Here is a 22340-nt window from a genome sequence, read left to right on the forward strand (position 1 = left end):
ATAACATCCAGAAAGTCTTATTTTTGAAATAATGTATGCAAACACAAAATCATATAAACCATTATAGATTAAATAACGAGCATCAAAATATGGTAAACTTTATTGTGGTTCCAATCTACTTGGATTGGATATCCCTAGCTCAAAGCTATAACTGTTGAACTTGAAGCCCTAGAATTGGGCGCAGATGCTCATACACTTGGCACCTTCACAAACCCTAATACATTTATCACCGCTGGCGTTCGATATCGGGGGCGTGCATTGAAGAGTTTCCTTGCAAGGAATGGTCCAGCAACCCACAATCACGATCACGGCAAAGATTATAAATAGACCCATGCAAAGTACAAAGTAGAACTCACGTAGATAATTTGTAACAACAGGAATGACCCTCCTTCTATGCCTTACTTCCAGTTCATCCTTAATTTCTACGGCCGTAGGATGTTGAGGATGTTGAATCTTTGTCGTATCCCAGTAGGTTAATATTTTAGTTTTGAGCCTTTGATCTGAAGGTGAAGTTTCTAGCTTTCTCAGATCACTTTCCAATTCAATGAGCTCACTCTTGGTTTGGTGTCTCTGCATGACGCTTCTTTTATAATTGCTTCCAATTACAAGCAAGGAAACCAAGTTGAGTATGGCTGCTATCAGAGAGAGGCTGAAAAGGAACCAGCGATCTGAGCATCTGAGCGCTGTGGTGGCAGTGAGGATAGCCCCCAAAATAATTCCTTGAAAGACGAAGTAGTAGTTTGCAAGGCTGAAGGCGCTTGTTTGAAGTTGATTTACTCGATCATCCTCCTTCTCAATGATAGTTTGCAACTCCTGTTTTCTTTTCTCCATGTTATCTCTCTTTTCTTTGTCACCATTTGGTGGACATGGATGGATAACCATACTCATTCTAAGAGAGCTAAGGATAAGAATGCAATGGAAGGAGTCTTAGAGTAATTCAAGTCCCCTCCTCCTCCATACAACTTATATACAGAGATACTTCTGTTGGCTTTTTGAATATGCCAAAACACTCACTGTCTCTCACACTCATATCAACATTATTATACATGGGCACAACCAAACCAATTATTGTAAAAAAATAAAAAATAACCTAATCATTCAATTCAAAATTAAAAAGAGGAAACTCAATAAACACCCACTCATAGTTCAAAAATATTTTTTTTTTTTTAAAAAAAGAAGAAGAAAAACTTACCCAATTGCTCAATTCAAAATTAAAAAGAGGAAACTCGATAAAAACTTAATTATTTTTTAAATTTATAGCTTAAATCAATTAACCTAGTATATATCAATTAGGAAATTGAAAAAGACATGACAGAAAACTTGATTATGTAAAGTTAATTGATACTTTTAAATTGAAAATGCAAGATGGGTAATATTTAAGTGATGTTTTGATGCATTTTATAAAGTTGTTGTGTAAATTACATATGATTGTTTCTTTTCTATTACAATTGTGAATTTCAGTTCTTATAATATTTTCTTAACTTACCAAAAAAAATTCACATAATTATACATATAGAGTATAAGGTCCCATTTAGGATGTTCGCTTAGGACTTCCAAAATCTAGAGCCGCAACAAGATACACAGCAGAAGTCAATGAGGGTAGTACATAGTGGAAACGTCTAGGTAACCCCTAAGCACGAGTGCGTGTGAGTAACTCCTCCCCCGTCCTACCTTTGACAGAAAGAGAGAAAAAAAAAGAAAAAGAAAAAAAAAAGGGCAAGATTTCCATTCATAGTGTTGTGGACCGAATCAACCCAAAAAACAGAGGAAGAATAAGAGAGGAAAGTTGCTCCATTGAAGCGTGAGAAGATCTCTTTGGCAAAGTTCACATTGTAGAAAAGGATTACGCTTTAACCTGTTTTTGCTTTACGGATCACCCGCACACAAAAGCTTGAGCATTAAAATAAGGGAATTCAAGATCTCTGATCTAATTCAGTCATTTCAAGATCAAGGGTGTCGTAGTGGTGGAACCCCTAATTTGTCTCTAATGATAATTAGTAATTGATAATGTGATGTTGCGTGCCGGCCAAAAGATTAACGCGGCTGGCTGGTGCTCAAGTTTTCTTTATGGGATGCTCTTCTTTTCGCGATCATCTCTTCACTAGAGAATGTGTGTCATATTGGGCTTTTGGAACATATGGTTGAGCCCACTAAACTAATGCATAAGCCCACACCAACGTCCGAGGAAGAATCCTTTTAGATCCCCAGCTACCCTCCTTTTTCACTGAACCCTGCATGTCATTTTTTGTCTTGTACAACAGAAAATATGAATTCCAATCTTCAATACAAGTTCCTATTTACCACAAAATATTCTTCAAATGCTTCAATTAGTTTCAGCCCATAAAAGTACCACATCCTACTTTCTGATTGTTATTGGGTCTTACATATATTAACGGTCAAAAATTACTTACGTGTGAGCGATTGAAAAATATCTTAACACAGTTGTTCTGGTAATAGTTGAAAAATAAACACTAGGATGTGTGCTTCACTTATGTTATGATGAGATTCACAGTCTAAGCATTTCATGTGAATACAATGAACAGCGTTTGAATTACGTTAACTGTAAAAACATTCGTGAAATATATATAGAATTTTAGATAAGAAAAGATGCATATTCACACAGGGAATTTGAAGACGGCATGTTCGACCTCACCGGAAACACACCACAACATAGCTGCTGTTGCATATGAGTCATGATTGTCTATAAGAGGATGTCCCAGTTGATCTTTCTGTTAAATATTAGCGTAAATAGTATTGTACCTACTACCTATTCCTTGATGGATATTGAACTTTTTGGTGGCTGAGAACAGGCTGTAAGTAAATTGTTATGAATTGTGCTTAGATAGTAGCTACTGAATCGCTGTGGCCTATCACACCATCTAGTTACTGTCATACTGAGCAATTTCATACAAACAACCATCGATTTTACATAGAATGAACCGGAAAACAAGGATAAGAAAGCAATAAAGACCCGGGACTATTTATTAGGCCCTCCCTGAGCCAGGGCAGGAAGTGCGACAGACCTAGACCCTGGTTCAAAGGGAGGTATTTTTTTTTGGTCATTGTCAGGTCATATTCAACGGTTATATAAACAAAATAAAAGACACATTGACGTAAAGTAACGCCAGCGGTGTTTGTTAGGCCTGGTTTTTAATTCAAGTCCATCCCAAGTTCGAATCCCAGCATTGTGTTTCATTCCTTTTGCCTTTTTTCTTTGTCTTCAAGTAATAGAGAGATGTATAAAAATAAGCAGGTTCTTTTGAGTACTCCAATGCTTTTATATACATCTCTCATTTTATAATATTACGTAGAGATACATCTCTCATTTTCTTTTTTGTCTTCGATCCTTTCTTATATAGAGATATATATAAAATAAATGATATTCTGTAGGTCTCATTTTATAATATTCTACATCCTCATAGATTTTTCTTGTGTGGTATATTTTTGGCGTCGCCCCAGGTCTTGAATATCTCAACGTCGGTCCTGCTATTTGTCAGCATTAAATAAAATTATTTATCAGCGTTAACACTTTATTTATTACATGAAAATATGGTAAGCTTTATATTATATATGGTACCAATATCTATGAGAAGAAAACACCAAATTCAACATAAACTTTATTGTACCAATCTACTTGGAGAACGCTAGCTCAAAGCTAGAACTGTTGAAGGCTCTAGTATTCGGTGCACATGCTCATACACTTGCCACCTTCACATACCGTGATGCAGTTCTCAGTGTTGGATATGGGGGGTATGCATTGAAGAGCTTTCTTGCAAGGAATGGTCCAGCAACCCACAGTCACGATGACGGAAAAGCATATAAAGAGACCCATGCAAAGTAGAAAGTAGAAATCACGCATCTGTTTATGATGATTATCAACCGGCACAACCCCCTTGCGGATCTGCCTTTGTTCCCTTTCATCCTTAATTTCTACGGTTGTAGGATCTTCAGAAGCAACCTGCCCTGAAGCTTCTATTATCGTTGAAGTCCAGTACGATAATATGTTGGCTTTGAGCCCATGATCTGAAGGTGAAGTTTCTAGCTTCACCAGATCACTTTCCAATTTATTTCGCTCAATCTTGGTTTGGTGTCTCTGCAGGACACTTCTTTTATAATTGCTTCCAATTACAAGAAATGAAACCAAATTGAAAACGGTTGCAATTAGAGAGAGGCTGAAAAGGAACCAATGATCTGAGCATCGGAGCGCTGTGGTGGCAGTGATGATAGCCCCCAAAAGAATTCCTTGGAAGACGAAGTAGTAGTTTGCAAGGTTGAAGGCACCCGTTTGAAGATGGTTTACACGATCGTCCTGCTTCTCAATTACAGCTTGTAGCTCCTCTTTTCTTTTGTCCATGTTTTCTTTTTTTTCATTGTCACCATTTGGTGGACATGTCTGGTTAACCATACTTAAACTAAGAGAGCTAAAGATAAGAATGCAGAGAGTCTTAGAGTAAAGTCCCCTCCTCCATACAACTTATATATACAAATATACTGTTGGCTTTTTGAATAATCCAAATACACTCACTCTCACACTCAGCTGCACCTGATTCTATACACAACAAAAGACTCAAAGTAAAGCAAGTCTTTTCAGTGCAGGACGTCCGTTCTTTGCTAAAGAACAGATTTTGTACTGATAATGTTGTCAACACCGTATCAACACATATAATCGAGGACGGATTTTGTATTAATAATGCTGTCGACCGCTGTATGAACCGAAAAAAAAAACAGAGCGGAGGAAAGTTGCTCTCGGTACAAACTTCTGCTTGTCTATTGGAAAGTGAGAACATCTCTTTGGCAAAGTGTAGACCGTTGAAAGGGAAAACTTCCCTGTTAACGCATATTATCCACACACAAAAGCTTAAAACAATCAACATCCTGAGGAAAACCTTTGCATCTTCTCAAGGGTGACTAGTGGAGGGACCACTAATTTGTCTTCGATGACAATTATTAGCAATTGATTTTGTGATTTTTCCGGCCGAATAAGATACGTGGGGCTGAGGTTTTCTTTATGGGTTTGAAAAATTGGAGATGCTCTTCATTTGGGGTCATTGGGCTTTTGGTCATCTTTTTAAAGTACTTGAACATGCAATTGATCTTATGTATATGATTTATTGCATCTGAAATTAAAAGTATCAAGTCAATGGATCGATATACGTGTTTAGATTGCTTAAACAAATCAAAGTACCCTTTTATATATTATCTTGAATTGATGAACTCAGATCAACATATATATGCTTGAATTCACCAAATTGATTGTTTTACAATTTTCTCTGTACTCAACATATATAACTAGTGTAGAGGCTAAAAAAGAGTGTTAAACCTAATCTATGTCCACCTTTTAGGACTTTTAGAATTTTAACCACTCGAGGGGGATTTGAGCACTGCTTGAGGAATCTAGAAGGGGATTTGAGTACTGCAAGAGGAATCTCAAATAGGGCTTGTGAAGTGATCAAGGAAACCTCAAGTGGCTATATTTCTAAATCTTGAAGAAAAAAAAAAAAAAAAAGCTTAATGTCTTTCATGTGTTTTAAAAATATTTAGTTGTTGCCAAATTGATTGTCATGCGCGGGTTGCTCACATTAGAAGGGAATGAAAGGAATTGAGGTTCCATTCCAAAACCAATGTATAGTTAGGGGGAGTAGTCCAACTCCTTATAAGCCCTTGCAAGGTTTTATAACTTTCCTTGTATTCTCTTCATAATTATCATGAATTTCATTTTTTAAATTTGTTAAATACTTATTTCGTCATCCACACTATTAAAGATTTAAAAATTAATAATTTTTTTTCCAATAGAGAAAAAAAAAAAAGTTCATGAAACTCAATATTAAGGTACCCAACTCATACAAAATAAAAAAATTCACAAAGCTTTAAACAAAAGAGGAAGAGAACTTTAAGAGTTTTTAGTGCAAATGTCTTAAACTACCGTGGCTAGGAGAACTGTGGCTTATACCATAGTTTTCTAGTAGTGTGGCTCCGGCCCTGCTGGTATAGCACAGCTTGGCGGTGCTCAAAGGTGTGGTAGGCAGTGCACTGGTGTTGCTAGTGATTTCACGATTGAGTTGGGAGATGAGGGAAGAGGAGATACGTATAGGGTTATTAAATCTTTTTATTTTTTTCCTTAAGAAAAGACTAAAATCGAAAAGAATAATAAATAAATAATAAATATTTATTGGCTGGGCTGGGGTGGCTTTTCTTGTTAGCATAGATTATGTACCTATATTTCATCTTTTTCTTAAATATTATAATAATATTCTACCCTATCCCTTGTACTAGTTGGTGGTTTATAGCTTATCACATATAGGTAAATTGTTTTGGTACTAGGTAATTTGCTTTCATGTATAGTTAGTAAGCAAAGTGTTTTGATTTGGAAGCTTGCCACGAAAAATAAATATGATCATATGGAAGTAAGAAAATATGAGTTACAAGCAGAAAAGCCAACTTTTTTTTATTTTCTGTGCTAAAGGCCTAAATTCATTAGAATCTTATCTTTTATATGAGGCCTGATTCTTTAATAACACCCAGAAAGTCTTATTTGTAAAATATGTATACAAGCACAAAATCATATAAACCATTACAGATAATGACGAGCATCAAAATACGGTAAACTTTATTGTGGTTCCAATCTACTTGGATAACCCTAGCTCAAAGCTATATAGAACTGTTGAACTTGAAGCCCTAGAATTGGGTGCAAATGCTCATACACTTGGCACCTTCACAAACCCTAATGCATTTATCACCTTTGGCGTTTGATATCGGGGGTGTGCATTGAAGAGTTTTCTTGCAAGGAATGGTCCAGCAACCCATAATCACAATGACGGCAAAGATTATAAATAGACCCATGCAAAGTACAAAGTAGAACTCACGTAGATGATTTGTTACAACAGGAATGACCCTCCTTCTATGCCTTAGTTCCGGTTCATCCTTAATTTCTACGGTCGTAGGATGTTGAGAGGTCGTAGGATGTTGAAAAGCGACCTCTGGATGTTGAATCTTTGTCGTATCCCAGTAGGTTAATATTTTAGTTTTGAGCCTTTGATCTGAAGGTGAAGTCTCTAGCTTGCTCAGATCACTTTCCAATTCAATGAGCTCACTCTTGGTTTGGTGTCTCTGCATGACGCTTCTTTTATAATTGCTTCCAATTACAAGCAATGAAACCAAGTTGAGTATGGCTGCTATCAGAGAGAGGCTGAAAAGGAACCAGCGATCTGAGCATCTGAGCGCTGTGGTGGCAGTGACGATAGCCCCCAAAATAATTCCTTGAAAGACGAAGTAGTAGTTTGCAAGGATAAAGGCGCTCGTTTGAAGTTGACGTACTTTATCATCCTGCTTCTCAATGGTAGTTTGCAACTCCCGTTTTCTTTTCTCCATGTTTTCTCTCTTTTCTTTGTCACCATTTGGTGGACATGGATGGTTAACCATATTCATACTAAGAGAGCTAAAGATAAGAATGCAATGCAAGGAGTCTTAGAGTAATTCAAGTCTCCTCCTCCTCCATACAACTTATATATACAGAGATACTTCTGTTGGCTTTTTGAATATGCCAAAACACTCACTGACTCTCACACTCAAAAGTCAATATTGTGTATGTTGCTGTCTATGTTTTGTAGTACCGTAGTGGAAACGTATGAGGTAAGGTAACCCCCTTCCCCATTCTACCTTGGACAAAACAAAAAAAGGCACGATTTCTATTCATTGTTAAAGGACGAATCAACACAACGAAACCATTGAAACGTGAGAACATCTTCTTGGCAAAGTTTACACTGTTGAAAAGGATTACGCTTCAACCTCCTTTTGCTTTACAGATCACCCGCACACAAAAGCTTTGAGCATATGTGGCTTAAAACAATTCACGGAGGAAACAATTGAAATAATTCAAGATCTCTAGTCTAATTCAGTCATTTCAAGATCATGGGTGTCTAGTGGAGGGACCCCTAATTTGTGTTTAATGATAATTAGCTACTGATAATGTGATGTTGGCTGCCTGCCAAAAGATTAACGCGGCTGGCTGGTTCTCAAGTTTTCTTTATGGGTCTGAAAATTTTGAGATGCTTCTTCTTTTCGCCTAGAGAGTAGAGAAAAGAGCTGTGTCACATTGGGCTTTTGGATCATATATATAGTTAATGCATAAGCGAGGACCCAAAGTAAAAGTTAAATTTGTGCATTTCTAAAAGCCCAAAGCCTAACGTTGGAGGAAAAATACTTTTTATTATAACGGAAATTTGTTTAAGGTATAAGCTTTAAGGCCATCTCTAGTTATAGGACTAAATGTAGTCCATGACTAAATATTTAGTCCTTTAAAATATTAATTTTTTAAAGAATAGTGTATGGTTAAATTTTTTCATCTCCAGCCCCCTTCATATTTTATTATTTAAAAAAAACTATAGTACAATACTCATACATTCCACAACTATATATTGTTTAATGTAATTAAACTACTATTTAGAGACAACATTCCATGACCAATAATTTTTTATAATTTTTTTTAAATAACACTTGAAAACATTTAAAAAGGTGACCGCATTTATTATATATATATACATATAAAAGGATGGGTTTCAATGGTCTGACCTCCAATGGTCATGACCAGTAATTTTTTACGAATTGAAAACATTTAAAAAGGTGACCACATTAAAAAAAGAAAATAGTTGGGTTTAAATGATCTGACCCCAATGGTCATGACCAATAATTTTTTATAAAATTTTTCTTAAACAACACGAATTAAAAACATCAGTCCCGATCTCTTGGACCACAGGAGTCCAAGAGATTGTGGTCACCCACCGTTGGATATTAATCCAATGGTTCAAAAAAGTTTTTTAAAAGGAGTGCAAGAGTGAGTGAACCGTTGAATTTACATCCAACTGTGAGTGACCACAAATCTCTTGGACCCCTGTAGTCCAAGAGATCAGGACTGTTAAAAACATTTAAAAAGGCTTTTAAAAATATATCGATGACATCAGCGCTTTTATTGTTGGCTGTTGGATATGCATTTACACGAGATGATTCGTGCTGTTGCCCACACTTGATAATTTATCTTCTTCAAAAGCACACGTACGGGACCCACAAAAAATTTGGCATAGGCCAAAGTTGGGCTAAATGTGGCCCGGTTGGAGGGTTAAAGGGCCAAATGTACCCCTCCAAATTTGGCCAAAATTTTATTTTGCCCATGACTGGAGATGGCCTAAGTATCTCTTCTTTGACCGTGTAGCTGAGACAAATACCAGTAGCTTTTAGATCCTCTGCTTGCCTTTTCCTCTTCTTTGGGCATTCTTTCATCTCAATGAAGTTTTGCTTGTTCAACCAAAAAACAAAACAAAACAAAAAAACAAAAAAATTCAACTACACAATATCGTGTGAGTAAAGTCTACAAAATGTTGTTGTTATAAAAATATGAATATTGTTTGAATACTTTAGGTTGATTATATTCTTCTCCATAATTAGGGATATATAGGAGTTTACATGAGTGCTTTACAAAGAAATAGATACAGTAAATAATTAGGAGAATATCTCTTCATTATACAAGGACATGCCAACTATATAAAATAAGAAAGTAAATCCCCTAATTAATCAAGGAAATAAATCTCCTTGACTAATTAGGATAGCTCATGTCAACAGCTGTCGCACGCCAATCATGCAAGAGGATGTATCAACGGTAACTATGCATAAACCTTGCAAGCTAGTTGGGCAGAACTTACACTAGAAAGATACACCTAGTCGGGGAATGTAATGAGCCTTATCCTCAAATGCATCTCTAAACATAAATAAAAGTGTAATGACCCAAACCTAAAATTCATATTTAATTAGTAATTTATTATGCGGAAAGACAATTTTGCCCTTGGAATAAATTATGAACTCAAAGTTGACTTTTTGACCGAAAAGAAATTTGATAATTCCACATACACCGTTGCGTAGAGCACGACGACACGAGTTCGTAAACACGAAGTGAGCTCGAATCGGAGTTTTAACGAAGAAAATACGAGTAAAATATCACGAGGGGCAAAATGGTAATTTGAAAAATTAGATTTTATAAAAAACCTCAGCTTTCTCTCTCTCTCTCTCTCTCTCTCTCTCTCTCCTTCTCTCTCCCCGCGAGCTCTCCCCCTCTCTGTTTTTTTTCCTCCAGCCGTCGCACTTCAAACGTCCATAACTCCCTCCACCGACCACCTCTGCACCTGCCGTCGGCGCCAACAGAACCAGCTCGGTTCCGTCTTCAAGCCCCGACCACTCTCCGCTGCCAGCCGTCACTGTAGTCGCCGGAATCCGTCCAAAAACGAGTCAGTTTTGTCAAAACTTCAAACTGTTCGTTCTCCTTCAATTATCCTCCGAATTTGTCAAGGTATGGATTTCTATCTATTTTCTGTGCTCTAGCTGATGGTTGGGTAGGTTTGCATTGATTTTTACCGTAGCTAGTTCAGTTATCAAATTGGAAGTCGGCCGACTTTCGGCCTCCGTGTTCGGCCACTTCTATCGGCCGACTTCCGGTCAGTTTTTGGGGTTGGTCCAAGAACAAAAGTGGTTCCAAATATGGTGTTATACCTAGAATAGGAGTTTGGAGCCTTGGTTTTGAGATTTTCTGGTGATGCGTTATCGCTTTGGACACCCATTGCTGCCGGCGCGTGCGACGGCGCGTGGGCAAGTGTGGTGCAGTGACACTGTGTTCTGATGCAATCCTTAGGTCGTCACGAGCGCGTAGAAATTCGCGGATCTCAATTTGGATACCGTTTGAGCCTCGAACGGATTTTCCATATTGTGCGATTATCGGGTTCAATACTGTCGAGCCGTTGGATAGTAATAAATTTTAGATATGTTATTCGAGATAATTTTAGAAACGTGTAGGATTCGACGGATTGTGAATCGGAGTCCCGGATACTCCGAAAACGCGACCCTAGGGCGAGGGTTTAGAAATTATGCGATTACAGGATTGTGATCAATCCGACCGTCCGATCAACACCAGTACCCTCGGGACATACCCTCGGAGTCCCGGATACTCCGAAAACGCGAACCCTAGGGCGAGGGTTTAGAAATTATGCGATTATAGGATTGTGATCAATCCGACTGTCCGATCAACACCAATACCCTCGGGACATGTGTCCTAAATATATTGGACCTTCTAGCGGCATCCGGATCATATTGTGAGGTCATGGACCCGTGGGGTTTTGGATTGACTTTTTGGACCTTAGCGCTATTTGAGTCCCAAGATACCGCTAAACTACCCCACGTGGAAGGAAAGCTTTTATGGGCATAGGGATCACTTTAAATTGCTGCACGTACTTTTAGGAGCCGGGGGTAGGATTTTTAATTTAATACTATATTGTATTAATAAAATATTATGGTCATTGAATCAGGCACCCGGGCACCCGTTGACCCGCAGGAGGGACCTTCAAGAGGTCCAACGAGCTCAGACTATCAGTGAGTGGACTCTTTGTTTTAATAAATGAATTTAAGCAGTTCAGTTTCAGTTATCAGCTGTTTTATTCTGTAAAATATTTTATGTTGCATGCTGCCGAGTGAAATTTCCTTTAAAGCTTATAGGAACAGATATTCTCGTTAATTGTCAGATAAATGGCAGCAGAATTTAAAAGGTTACAGAAAGTTAATTATTTAATAGTTTTGCTTCAGAAACTTTATATTTTCTTAAATCACCTTGTACCCAGTTATTAAATGTTGTCTTCGGATTATATTTGTTGCCTTCGGTTTAGTCAGCATGCTTGACAGTTGCCCCACGAATTCCTTGGTACTCGAACTCGTGTGGAGCGAGTAATGCGGATAAAGGTGGACTACGGTTCCCTGAATCCTGCCAGTTGCAGCTCAGACTGACCTCATGTCACTGAGACCTGCGAGTATGTGTCACCCATGGTGATGCAAGGAATTGACGGATACAAGGAATTAACGGAAAGAGGGTACACCTAGGTGATAGTTTAAATTGTTTTCAGGTGTATATAATTATATACAGGCATTGATTTCAGAAATGAAGCAAAAAAGCTAGTTTGTATAACTGTTTTTACAGTGGGGTTAGTATGTTCATATGGTATTTTCTAAACTTTGTTTTTGGGTCCACTCACCCTTTTTGTTGTTTTGCGCCCCCAGGCAGTAGACGTGCACAGGAATCCACCACCGGGCCACTTTCCATCTTCCGCGCCTTTCTTCTGATGTAGGATTTTGTTTTGTAAACAGATTCACTCTTTTGTACATTTAGTAGTCGCTCTGATTTTTGCCCTAGACTGAGATTTGAACTGTTGGAATGTATATATACATATGATGGCAGTTGGTTGTATATATGTATACTTGTTTGGCAAGTGAAAATGTTTTGGTATTGAGCCAGTTACAAGGGAAACTCTGCCGGTTTTTCGGTAGAAGTCAACCTTGTTATTTTCTCATGTTTTGTATAGAAGGGCAAATAGGTCATTTATGCCCGACATTTGCCAGATGTCGGACACGCACAGGGTCTGACTCGGATTCCAAAGCGGAATTTGGATCAGGTCCTGTCAAAAAGCCTTTTAAAAAAAATGAAAATCACCACATAAATAGAATTCAACACAAAACAATACTATTTAAATCTAAAAAGTTTACCTTGCGAGACTTAGAAGATAATATACCAACAACAAAAGGTTACCCTATGAATAGTATGGTCTCTTGGGATTCCAATTGTAATCCAACATAATAAAAGAATACCTATAAATAATGTGTTAAGGGCTTTTTTTTTAAAAAAAAAAAAGAAAAAGAAAATGTAGAATGACCCTTTTTTATAAATAAAATATAGGACTTTTAATTAAATATACCAACAACAACATCAAACATCTGAACATTAATCATAAGTAATAGCAAGAGAGTAAAAAGAAAAATTAAGTGCAAAAATTTTATATGCTTCTCAAAAATACCACATATGCTTGTTGATAGAGACAAACGCAAAAATTTGTGGAAAGACGCTTGTATGGAGAACAAAACCTCCGCGCAGCCAAAAATTGATGGCGACAACAAAACTCTGCCCACAAAGTCACAATGCGTAAAGAAAACAGAGGAGACGGCGTTTGGATTCGGTTGGGCAGATTAGATACGCCTTTTTTACTATCTTTACTATTCTATAATCTCTCCTGTACTAGGCTAATTTTTTTGGGGAAAACTCTGGGCCCGTAGCAGCTCAGTCTGCCGTCCATGTACATGAACTACAACACCCAAAATTACCAATACAATTTTTAAATTCTCATAAGTAAAAATAAGTAGATACTCAGACCAAAAAAAATATCAAACTCAAAAAAAGTTAATGTAATTATTACAAATAAAAAAAATTGTAAAATCAACCGAGACGACAGAAACTACAGTCGCAACCATGAATAGTAAGAGCTCTATTTAATTATGCTTTTTTAAAAATAAAAAAGAAAAAAAAGAAATCTTGTTGGACTCTCGTTTTCTTTTTGGCAAATAAAAGGTAGGGGTCGTTTTTAATAAACACCAATACCAAATAATTGGATATTTGGAATTGGACATTATCTGTCTTTCATTTTCTTGGATTTACCAAAAAAATAGAATATTTTTCATAATTTTGACAATGTTTCATTTTTTTCTCCACTATTTTAGCATCTTTAAAAGCTCAACATTCATCTCCTCCTTCTTCCATTTTCAGCTGTTGCATCTGTTGGCTACATCCATTTGAGATATTTAGTAATATATTCATTCTTAACATTAAAACTATAAATAAATTTTACACTATTTAATTTCTATAAACAAACCTAAAAAAAAAACTTAAAAAATGACAGTTAGCCCTATTGAATTTAATTTTGATTATTAAATTACTTTGATGTCCTATTGAGTGTTTTAGGCTTTTTTATGAGGTTTTTGGGTTGGGTTTGTTTTAAGAAATCAATGGCAATTTTGTAATTTAAAAGAAGTTAAAAGCCTTTTTATTATTGAAATTGGTACTGAGGTGACGAGGGGTAAATTTAAAAGATATTCAATCAAGAACACAACAACCTTCACACACTCTAGACCTTGACCAAATACTCTTATGACTAGTCAACTATTAGATATGAATTATACCAAACAATAACATACACAGAGCATACCAAGATGTACCTGCAGGCCTAGAGAATTACTAGTGGCAACCTAGGCACTCAGAAGGACCCATCAATCTAGGCATCCCTTGTGCTAGCAACAACTATGGTGAAAGTGTGTGAAGACAACATAATCAAGTAAACACCAAATAGCAGAAAAAGATGACTAGTCAACCGCACAAATTCAGATGACTAGTGAACTATCAAGAACACAAACTCAGAAAATTTACAGAGATGGAAACTAGAAATTGTTCACCCAGAAATCCACCATTGGGAAAAACTGGGGGTCATTAACCGACCAGGCAATCCACTAAGCAAAAAAGATTCTTACAAAGAACACTAGCAAGCTCAAGAAATTCCTAGGTCTATTTAGGAAGATGAGCTATACCTCCTTTGTGCAATCTTCTTCTCAAACTTAGCAAAGCTTGAAGCTCAGTTCTTCATGGCAATGGCAGCTCCTTCTCCAGCTCTTTCATCCCATGACACTAGCTTGCAAGCTCTAACTCAGACAGAAATGAAATTTGGATTCATGGAGAAAATGACCAATTTCTTCAAGAAACCATATTCTTGAAGAAATCAATCTTGAATCTGACCTAGATGTATATGATAGAGCGTTTGATCTAGCAAGATAAAGTTTTCATATTTCAAATGCAGTTTTCAAAAAGAAACAATTTGAAACTCAAAGATGAAAAATATGAAGGTTACTCATGAAGAAGAAGAAGCGAAAGTTTGCTATGAAACTTTCCAAAACCTATCCCCAAAAGTGACGGCTTCCCAAAGAAGAATCGCAAGGCCTTTACAGACCAAAAATTCCCGTAGGTCAGAATCCCATGTGGCAGCCAAGAGAGAAAAAAGAATAGGACAAAAAAGTTGGTTATCAAGCTGGAGAGCAAGGATGACTAGTCATCCAAGAAACAGATGACTAGTCATCATTTTATGAAAACAGTATGATGCAATGTTATGCAATACACAATTTACCTTTGCTAATTTGCATGAACCTCCATATGATAGTTGTTAGTTTAGAACACCTAGAAAAGCTATTCTCAATCTAAACTTGAGCTTGATAAATAACAATAGAAATCCTATTACAAAGTTGTCAAGGGAAGCCAAAAGAAAAAACCAAAATGCATACATTAACAATTATGTTGTAAATGGACTTTGGGTGTGTTTCTAAAGTCCATTTCATATATGGTTTTTTTTTATATAATTTGGGCTCCCATATTGGGTGTAATAATGAATCTCTCTATTTATTTTGGGGAAATATATGTATATATATATACAAAGAGCTTCCATTGAGGGATCCTTCAAATAAGCTTATTTGAGGGACACTCCTTGTAGGCCCCAATCCGGATTGTATTTCACTAATCCAAACCGTCTATTTTGTAGATACTCATTCAAAGATCATCTATACAAAAAATCACTTGAATCCGATATCATGTGACCACTCAATTGAGTTATTGAAATTTTAGTACTTTCTTAAAGCACCGTGTTCATTGATTTTGTAAGACACAATTGGATGTCTAAACGGTTTCCGATTTGTCTAATTTTTTGTAAGGATGATCTATGAATAAATACCTAAAAATAGATGGTTTGGATTATTGGGAAAAGAATTGTAGGGTACCCTAAAGGGCGTCCCTCAAATAAAATTATTTGAGAAATCTCTCAATAGAAGGGGACTGTATATATATATATATTGATTGCTCTTGTGAATAATTTTACTGTTTATAAGAAAGGTTGTGTATTTCAATTTGTTTGATCCTAGGTAAAAGTTCAGTCGGCAGAGGATACAGGTCCATTAAGGAAGAAAGTTTTCGGAACCTGTCCTCTCTCGTAATACAGTGGGGTCTGAAGCCAGTTCCACACCATTATACAGTTGGGACAAATTAGACGACGGAAGCTCCCAGGTGCCAGCACATGGAGATTGTATTTTCTTTGGTCGACCAAGTTGACTAAATTAAATTTGGCAGCACAGGCATGCGCCAAACGTATGTAAATTGTTTATCTAATCATCGGTATACTAGTGCCTATTTCATCTTTTTGTTAAATGTTAGCGTAAATAATATTGTACTTATTATTCCTTGATGGATATTGAACCTTTTGGTGGCTGAGAGAGCAGGCTGTAAGTAAATTTTTATGGTGCTTAGATAGTAGCTACTGAATCGCTGTGGCCTATCACACCATCTAGTTACTGAGCAATCTCATACAAACAACCATTGATTTTACATAGAACGAACCGAAAAACAAGGATAAGAAAGCAATAGATCAGAGTAGAAGGAACATTTACAAACATGGAGACACGGGACTATTTGTGACACTTTATTTAGTACATGAAAATATGGTAAGCTTTATATTATACATGTTACCAATATATATGAGAAGAAAACACCAAATTCAACGTTGTACCAATCTACTTGGATAACGCTAGCTCAAAGCTAGAACTGGTGAAGGCTCTAGTATTCGGTGCACATGCTCATACACTTGCCACCTTCACATACCCTGATGCAGTTCTCAGTGTTGGATACGGGAGGTATGCATTTAAGAGCTTTCTTGCAAGGAATGGTCCAGCAACCCACAATCACGACGACGGAAAAGCATATAAACAGACCCATGCAAAGTAGAAAGTAGAAATCATGCAGCTTTTTTTGGTAATTATCAACAGGCACAACCTGCCTTTGTTCCGGTTCATCCTTAATTTCTACACTTGTAGGATCTTGACAAGTAACCTGCCCTGAAGCTTCTATTTTTATTGAACTCCAGTACGATAATATGTTATTTTTGAGCCCATGATCTGAATGTGAAGTTTCTAGCTTCTCCAGATCACTTTCCAATTTATTGCGCTCACTCTTGGTTCGGTTTCTCTGCATGACGCTTCTTTTATAATTGCCTCCAATTACAAGCAATGAAACCAAGTTGAGTATGGCTGCTATTAGAGAGAGGCTGAAAAGGAACCAGCGATCTGAGCATCGCAGCGCTCTGGTACCACTGACGATAACCCCTAAAATAATTCCTTGAAAGACGAAGTAGTAGTTTGCAAGGTTGAAGGCACTCGTTTGAAGTTCATTTACACGATCGATCTGCTTGTCAACTGTAGTTTGTAGCTGCTGTTTTCTTTTCTCCATGATTTCTTTTTTTTCATTGTCACCATTGGGTGGACATGGATGGTTAACCATACTTAAACTAAGAGAGCTAAAGATATAAGAATAATGCAGAGAGTCTTAGAGTAAAGTCCCCTCCTCCTCCATACAACTTATATACACAGAGATACTGCTGGCTTTTTGAATAATCCAAACTCACCTCCTCCTCCATACAATAAATACACAGAGATACTGTTGGCTTTTTGAATAATCCAAACTCACTCTCACACTCATTCTAAAACAAAGGACTTAAAGTAAAGCAAGACTTCTCAGTGCAGGACGTCCGTTCTTTGTTAAAGGACTGATTCTCTATTGATAATGTTGTCGACGACGTATCAATCAGGACGAATCCAGGATTTCAAAACTCCGTGGGCTAAATTTACTTTACGTTCGCAGGAAATTTCAGCGGTGAGGGCTATATCGCACCGAGTTGGACTTTACAACACGTGTGAGAGAAAAAAGAGATACACATAATCAAAAAGGAGAAATGAAGGAAAAAAAAACAAGAGAAAAGCAAAAAAAAATATATATATAGGAAGAAGAAACTGTGGGAAAAAGCTCAATTCGTAGTAGATCCAAACCATAAAAAAATGGAGAAACAAAGGATCACTACAAGAAAAAACCTTTTTCGCGACCAAATTCCCTGCGACCAACCAAATTTTGGTCGCCAAAAGAAGCTTATAGGCGACAAAATTATGGAATTTGGTCGCCAAAGGTTTCGTTAACTATAAGACTTCAGCGAACGGAATGGCGACCAACTATTATTCAAAGGCAACCGAAATTTTTTGTGGCCAGCTGACAATTTGGCGACCAAACATGTGTTTGGTCGCCATTTTTTGAAATGGTGCGCACAGGAAAATGAAAAATTAGGGGCAACGAAAATATTTGGTCGCCAAATTTGCCAGAATGGTCTCGAAAAGAAAACTCGCGCCTAAATATTTCATGGGGTTTGCGACTAATATATTTTCGTCGCCAATAAGAGGTTTTACGAATTGAAATTTTAAAAACTACGTCGTTTTTACTGACCTTGCTGTTTGGCCACCAAACGTTTTTGTGGCTGATTCTTGAGACTTAAATTTTAGAACCCTCTTCTCTCTGCCCAATTCACTTCTCTATACCTCCTCTCTGCATCGCGCACACCATCGTTACTCCGGCGTCGACAGAACAATTGTCCACCGACGACGACTAGTCATATAGAAACTCTCTTCCCCTATGATTTCTCTTGGCATGAGTTACTTATTTCCCCCTCTCTCTGCCCCTAATTTTCTAGAATCTTCTCAGCCACTTACTTCTTCTGCTGCCTCTCTTCAGGTATGGACACCATCTCTCTGACACTAATTTTCTAGAATCTCTAGAATCTCCTCAGCCATTTCCCTCTTCTATTGCCTCTCTTTATGTATGAATGCCAGTTTCTTTGAATTTTTTAGTTTTGAGTTTTGGGTTTGCCATATTTTGATCTGGCACTTACAAATGAACCCTGATTCTGTTATCTCTCTCACACACATGAGAAATTCATTGTTTGTTAAAAAATGACGGTGAGATTTCTGTTCCAGAATCAGGAAAATATGCTACTTCTGTGAATGCATGATAAAATACGGGAATTGGCCTTGCCGAAAAGAGGCAAACTCCTTGTCTTCTTAAAGTTTTGTTCTTGATACCACACATGTTGATTCTATATAGAAAGTTGATAAGTAATATGTGCTTATTCCTTCATGTCTAACCTTGAGTCTGTTGCTTGGCATTATGTTGAAAGCTGAATATATGCTACTAATTTTGACAGAAGATGTAAGGCTATGTGGTTTTATGTTGGGGTTTTACCTTGGATATTTGCCCCTTTTATGATTGCTTTCATTATGATGGTTTGGATTAATAAGCAAAAAAATAATCTTGTTTTTATACTGTTATGTTTTTATGTTTTCGATTGTGATGTTCATTGAAATTAAGGGCAGAGGTTTAGACTATTTTGAGTCTGGAGACTAATTTGGTCTCAACCTCTCCCAAAATTAAGTCTTTTGCTATGTTTTTCTTTTGTAAAATCAATTATCTAGCTGCTTCAATTTTTTTTGTACTTTTTAAATGATTATAGTGTTCTACACTTGAAAATCATATGTACATTGCTTGTTCTCTAGTGGGATCCTTTTTGTTTTTTCAATTAACTTAAATGAGAGGATTTCTTTGCTAGTCAGCAATTTTAGAAGAGTATGTTCGTTAAGTAACATTCTTGGAGAAGTTTTTGGTTAATTTTGAGTCTCCAGGATTATGAGAAACTGATGGGTCTTCTTAAGGATTTGGTTAGCAGCAGGCCATGGTATTGGCATAGATTACGAAAATTAACTGTTTTGTACTATTTTTGCTGTTTTTTTAAATTTTATGGTGTCTAACAGAGTTTGTTTTATGTTTTGCCTTAGGTTTCAGTTTGAAATACTTGCTTAAGAGGCTATATTCTGTCAAGAGGTATGGATAGCTAAAAATCTTGCTTTTTGGTTAAGAGGTATATTTGCTTCAAAATATTGTTATCATTATCCACATGAAACTGTTTGCTACTATCTATTTGTATTCTCATGGCTATGAAATTTCAGTTTGCAATGAATGGCTATATCAATCTAAAAGGTTAGTTTTGTGTAGAAATTGAATGCAAGTAAATTGTATTGCATACCTCTGTGGTGTCTCTATAGTTGACTAGTCTGTGTTGCATATCTATACTAAGGCCAGCTCCATGAACAAACTGTGTTCTGGATTGGGCCCTAATTTGGGGCCATATCTATTAAAAGTTTAATTTGAACTTATTCAGTGGTCCAAATAAATATCTAATTCAGGGACCAAATTAGTTTAACTCAAATAAAATGGAAAAACAACTGAAAGGTAGAGTAGCTCAGCAACATCATTTCTCAGTGTTCATTCCAACCTCAAATTACCTTTTTATACAACTTCAGTCCTCATTCAACATGATTTATTTTGACACATAGATTGAGGATTTACTGGTTCAAACTTGAAAGTATATATACATATTGTATCCCCATTATAAAAATATTTTTTTATGTAGCAATGTTTTAATTCTAATTAAGTCTGTTGTTGTTCAAGAGAGTTTTTTTGATGTTGATCCTATGAGCATGTGTTAATTTGCTTGGCTGAGTATGATGGAGGAGATAAAATAAGAGTTCTCCTGTGTTGTGATGAATTTCATATGGAATGCATTGACAAATGGCTAAAAGAAAAGCAAGGGTACATTCATTACTTCTGTGATACTTATCCTAGTTTACCAAGTGCTTGCTTTTGATGAATTATATTCCTATATATGACGATATCTTATATTCTCCATATGCTAGAGTCTTCAGATTAGCTGACATGAATTAATTTTCCAATTTCATTGCCTGATTTTTTTTTCTTCCAGCTATTTGCATTAGACTTGAAATTTTCCTAAGAAACTCCTTGATCAGCCTGTGTCAATAATTCTTTCATTGATTATATATTGTTCTCTCATTTTTCTGAAGTTAACTTGATTGAGTTGTCATGCACTGCCTGAAATTTTGGATACCATGTGAGTTATAAGTTGCGAATGAAATTGAGACGAAAAACAATGAACTCTATTTTTATAAGAAAATTAGTCTGCTTTGAGTTTAAGTTTGTTTTTTCTTGATACGTAAGTAGGAGATTTTAAATTGGGCTTGTTTGTGCTTTTTGTGCATCTGCATATATAGCAATAAAAGGAAAGTGATGGTTCCAATAGAGCAGATCAAAGATGTACCACATTAATACCAATTTGTATTTTGTGTTACTCTGTATATACATATTTGACATTGCTTTATTTTGTTTCTTTGGTAGAGGCAGATGACGAATGAGTTTGAGAAGCTGAAGCAACAATTGGTAGAGTATGAATTCATGTCACGGTACATATCCCACAAGCTTGGTCTCTAGTCTTCATGTGGAGAAAATGAATGCATGACTTGGGGTTACAAAGGGAAAGAAAATTCGGAGCCTGGTCTCTAGTTTTTTTTTAATTTTTTGGTGAACCTGGACTCTAGTCTTTGAGTGTTCTTCATTCATTTATGCTTCTAGTTTTTGGATATAGGGTACGAAATTTATGTGTACTTAAATGACTAGTATGCTTGTGTGCCTCAGAATGTTTACAACTTTATTTATATTATTTTCAATTGATTTTGCTTCCCTAAATTTGTTGTTTTCTGAAATTACAATATGTTTATTTATTGTTTTTGAGAAACTCTCCATTCTTTTTAATTGACAAAAAAATAAAAATAAAAAAACACATTTTAGCGACGAAAGAAGTAGCTTCAGCGACGAAATCTCTTAGACCTATTGGCAACAAACATTACATTTGGTCGCCCAATCCCTTTTAAGTACGCGCCAATTTTTGGTCTTTTGGTGGGAGGCTACCTTCATAGGCGACCAACTGAAGTCTATTAGGCGACGAAACTATTTGGTCGCTTAAACAATTTGGCGACGAAAATTAGCTTTGGTCGCCTGGTACTTTTAGCCACGAGGCTAAGGCGACGACCTTAGCGACGAAATAATTTGGTCGCCAAATTGTTTTGGCGACGAAATTTGACCTTTTAGCGACGAAAAGTGGTGGTCGCTAAAAGGGTTTTTCCGGAAAAAAAACAAGAGAAAGGTGGAAAAACAAAAAGAAATAGGAAGAAGAGAGAGAGAAATGAAGAAAATAAGAATGTAATGGGGGAGTAGCCCAACTTCTTATAAACTCAGGCTAGGTCCCTTAACATTTCAATATGGGACAAACACTTTCAACACGCCTCCGTACGTGTGGCGAACTTTCAAGCCTAACGCGTGGACAACACATATTGGATGACGTGAGAGCACGTGTGGCCTTTATGCCAAACACGTGAAGCCTTGCTCTGATACCATGAAGAAAGTTGAGGTTCTACCCCAAAACCAATTAGCAATGGGGGGAGTAGCCCAACTCTTTATAAACCCAAGCTAGGTCTCTTAACATTTCAATATAGAACAAACACTCTCAACAAGAATATGGGTATTGAAATTTTCTTTTTTTAAAATGCATGGGCTAGAGAGAGAGACGTAGACTACATGACATTGACAAAAAAAAGAAAAAAAGCATGGGCTATAGCCCACACAGCCCAATAGCTAGATTCGTCAAAAAATGGAGGACGGATTTGGTACGTAGGGGAGG

The 22340-nt window shown here is 36.6% G+C and overlaps 2 protein-coding genes and 1 long non-coding RNA gene across 3 annotated transcripts; 1 reads left to right on the forward strand and 2 right to left on the reverse strand.

The window, feature by feature from the left end:
- On the reverse strand, positions 1 to 7381 carry LOC18791154. Its single transcript, XM_007226005.2, has 2 exons — positions 6984 to 7381; positions 1 to 446 (listed from the first exon to the last, which is right to left on the reverse strand). The coding sequence occupies exons 1-2, from the start codon at positions 7366 to 7368 to the stop codon at positions 169 to 171; spliced, it is 663 nt and encodes a 220-aa protein (XP_007226067.2). The 5' UTR covers positions 7369 to 7381; the 3' UTR covers positions 1 to 168.
- Positions 3402 to 4494, reverse strand: LOC18792419. Its single transcript, XM_007224457.2, has 2 exons — positions 3627 to 4494; positions 3402 to 3486 (listed from the first exon to the last, which is right to left on the reverse strand). The coding sequence occupies exon 1, from the start codon at positions 4403 to 4405 to the stop codon at positions 3674 to 3676; it is 732 nt and encodes a 243-aa protein (XP_007224519.1). The 5' UTR covers positions 4406 to 4494; the 3' UTR covers positions 3402 to 3486; positions 3627 to 3673.
- LOC109947664 lies at positions 17948 to 21349 on the forward strand. The gene is made up of 3 exons (XR_002270449.1): positions 17948 to 18490; positions 19588 to 19633; positions 21002 to 21349. It is a non-coding gene; the product is annotated as an uncharacterized LOC109947664 (long non-coding RNA).

Source organism: Prunus persica, chromosome G1 (assembly GCF_000346465.2).
Source record: "Prunus persica cultivar Lovell chromosome G1, Prunus_persica_NCBIv2, whole genome shotgun sequence".
Lineage (NCBI taxonomy): Eukaryota > Viridiplantae > Streptophyta > Magnoliopsida > Rosales > Rosaceae > Prunus > Prunus persica.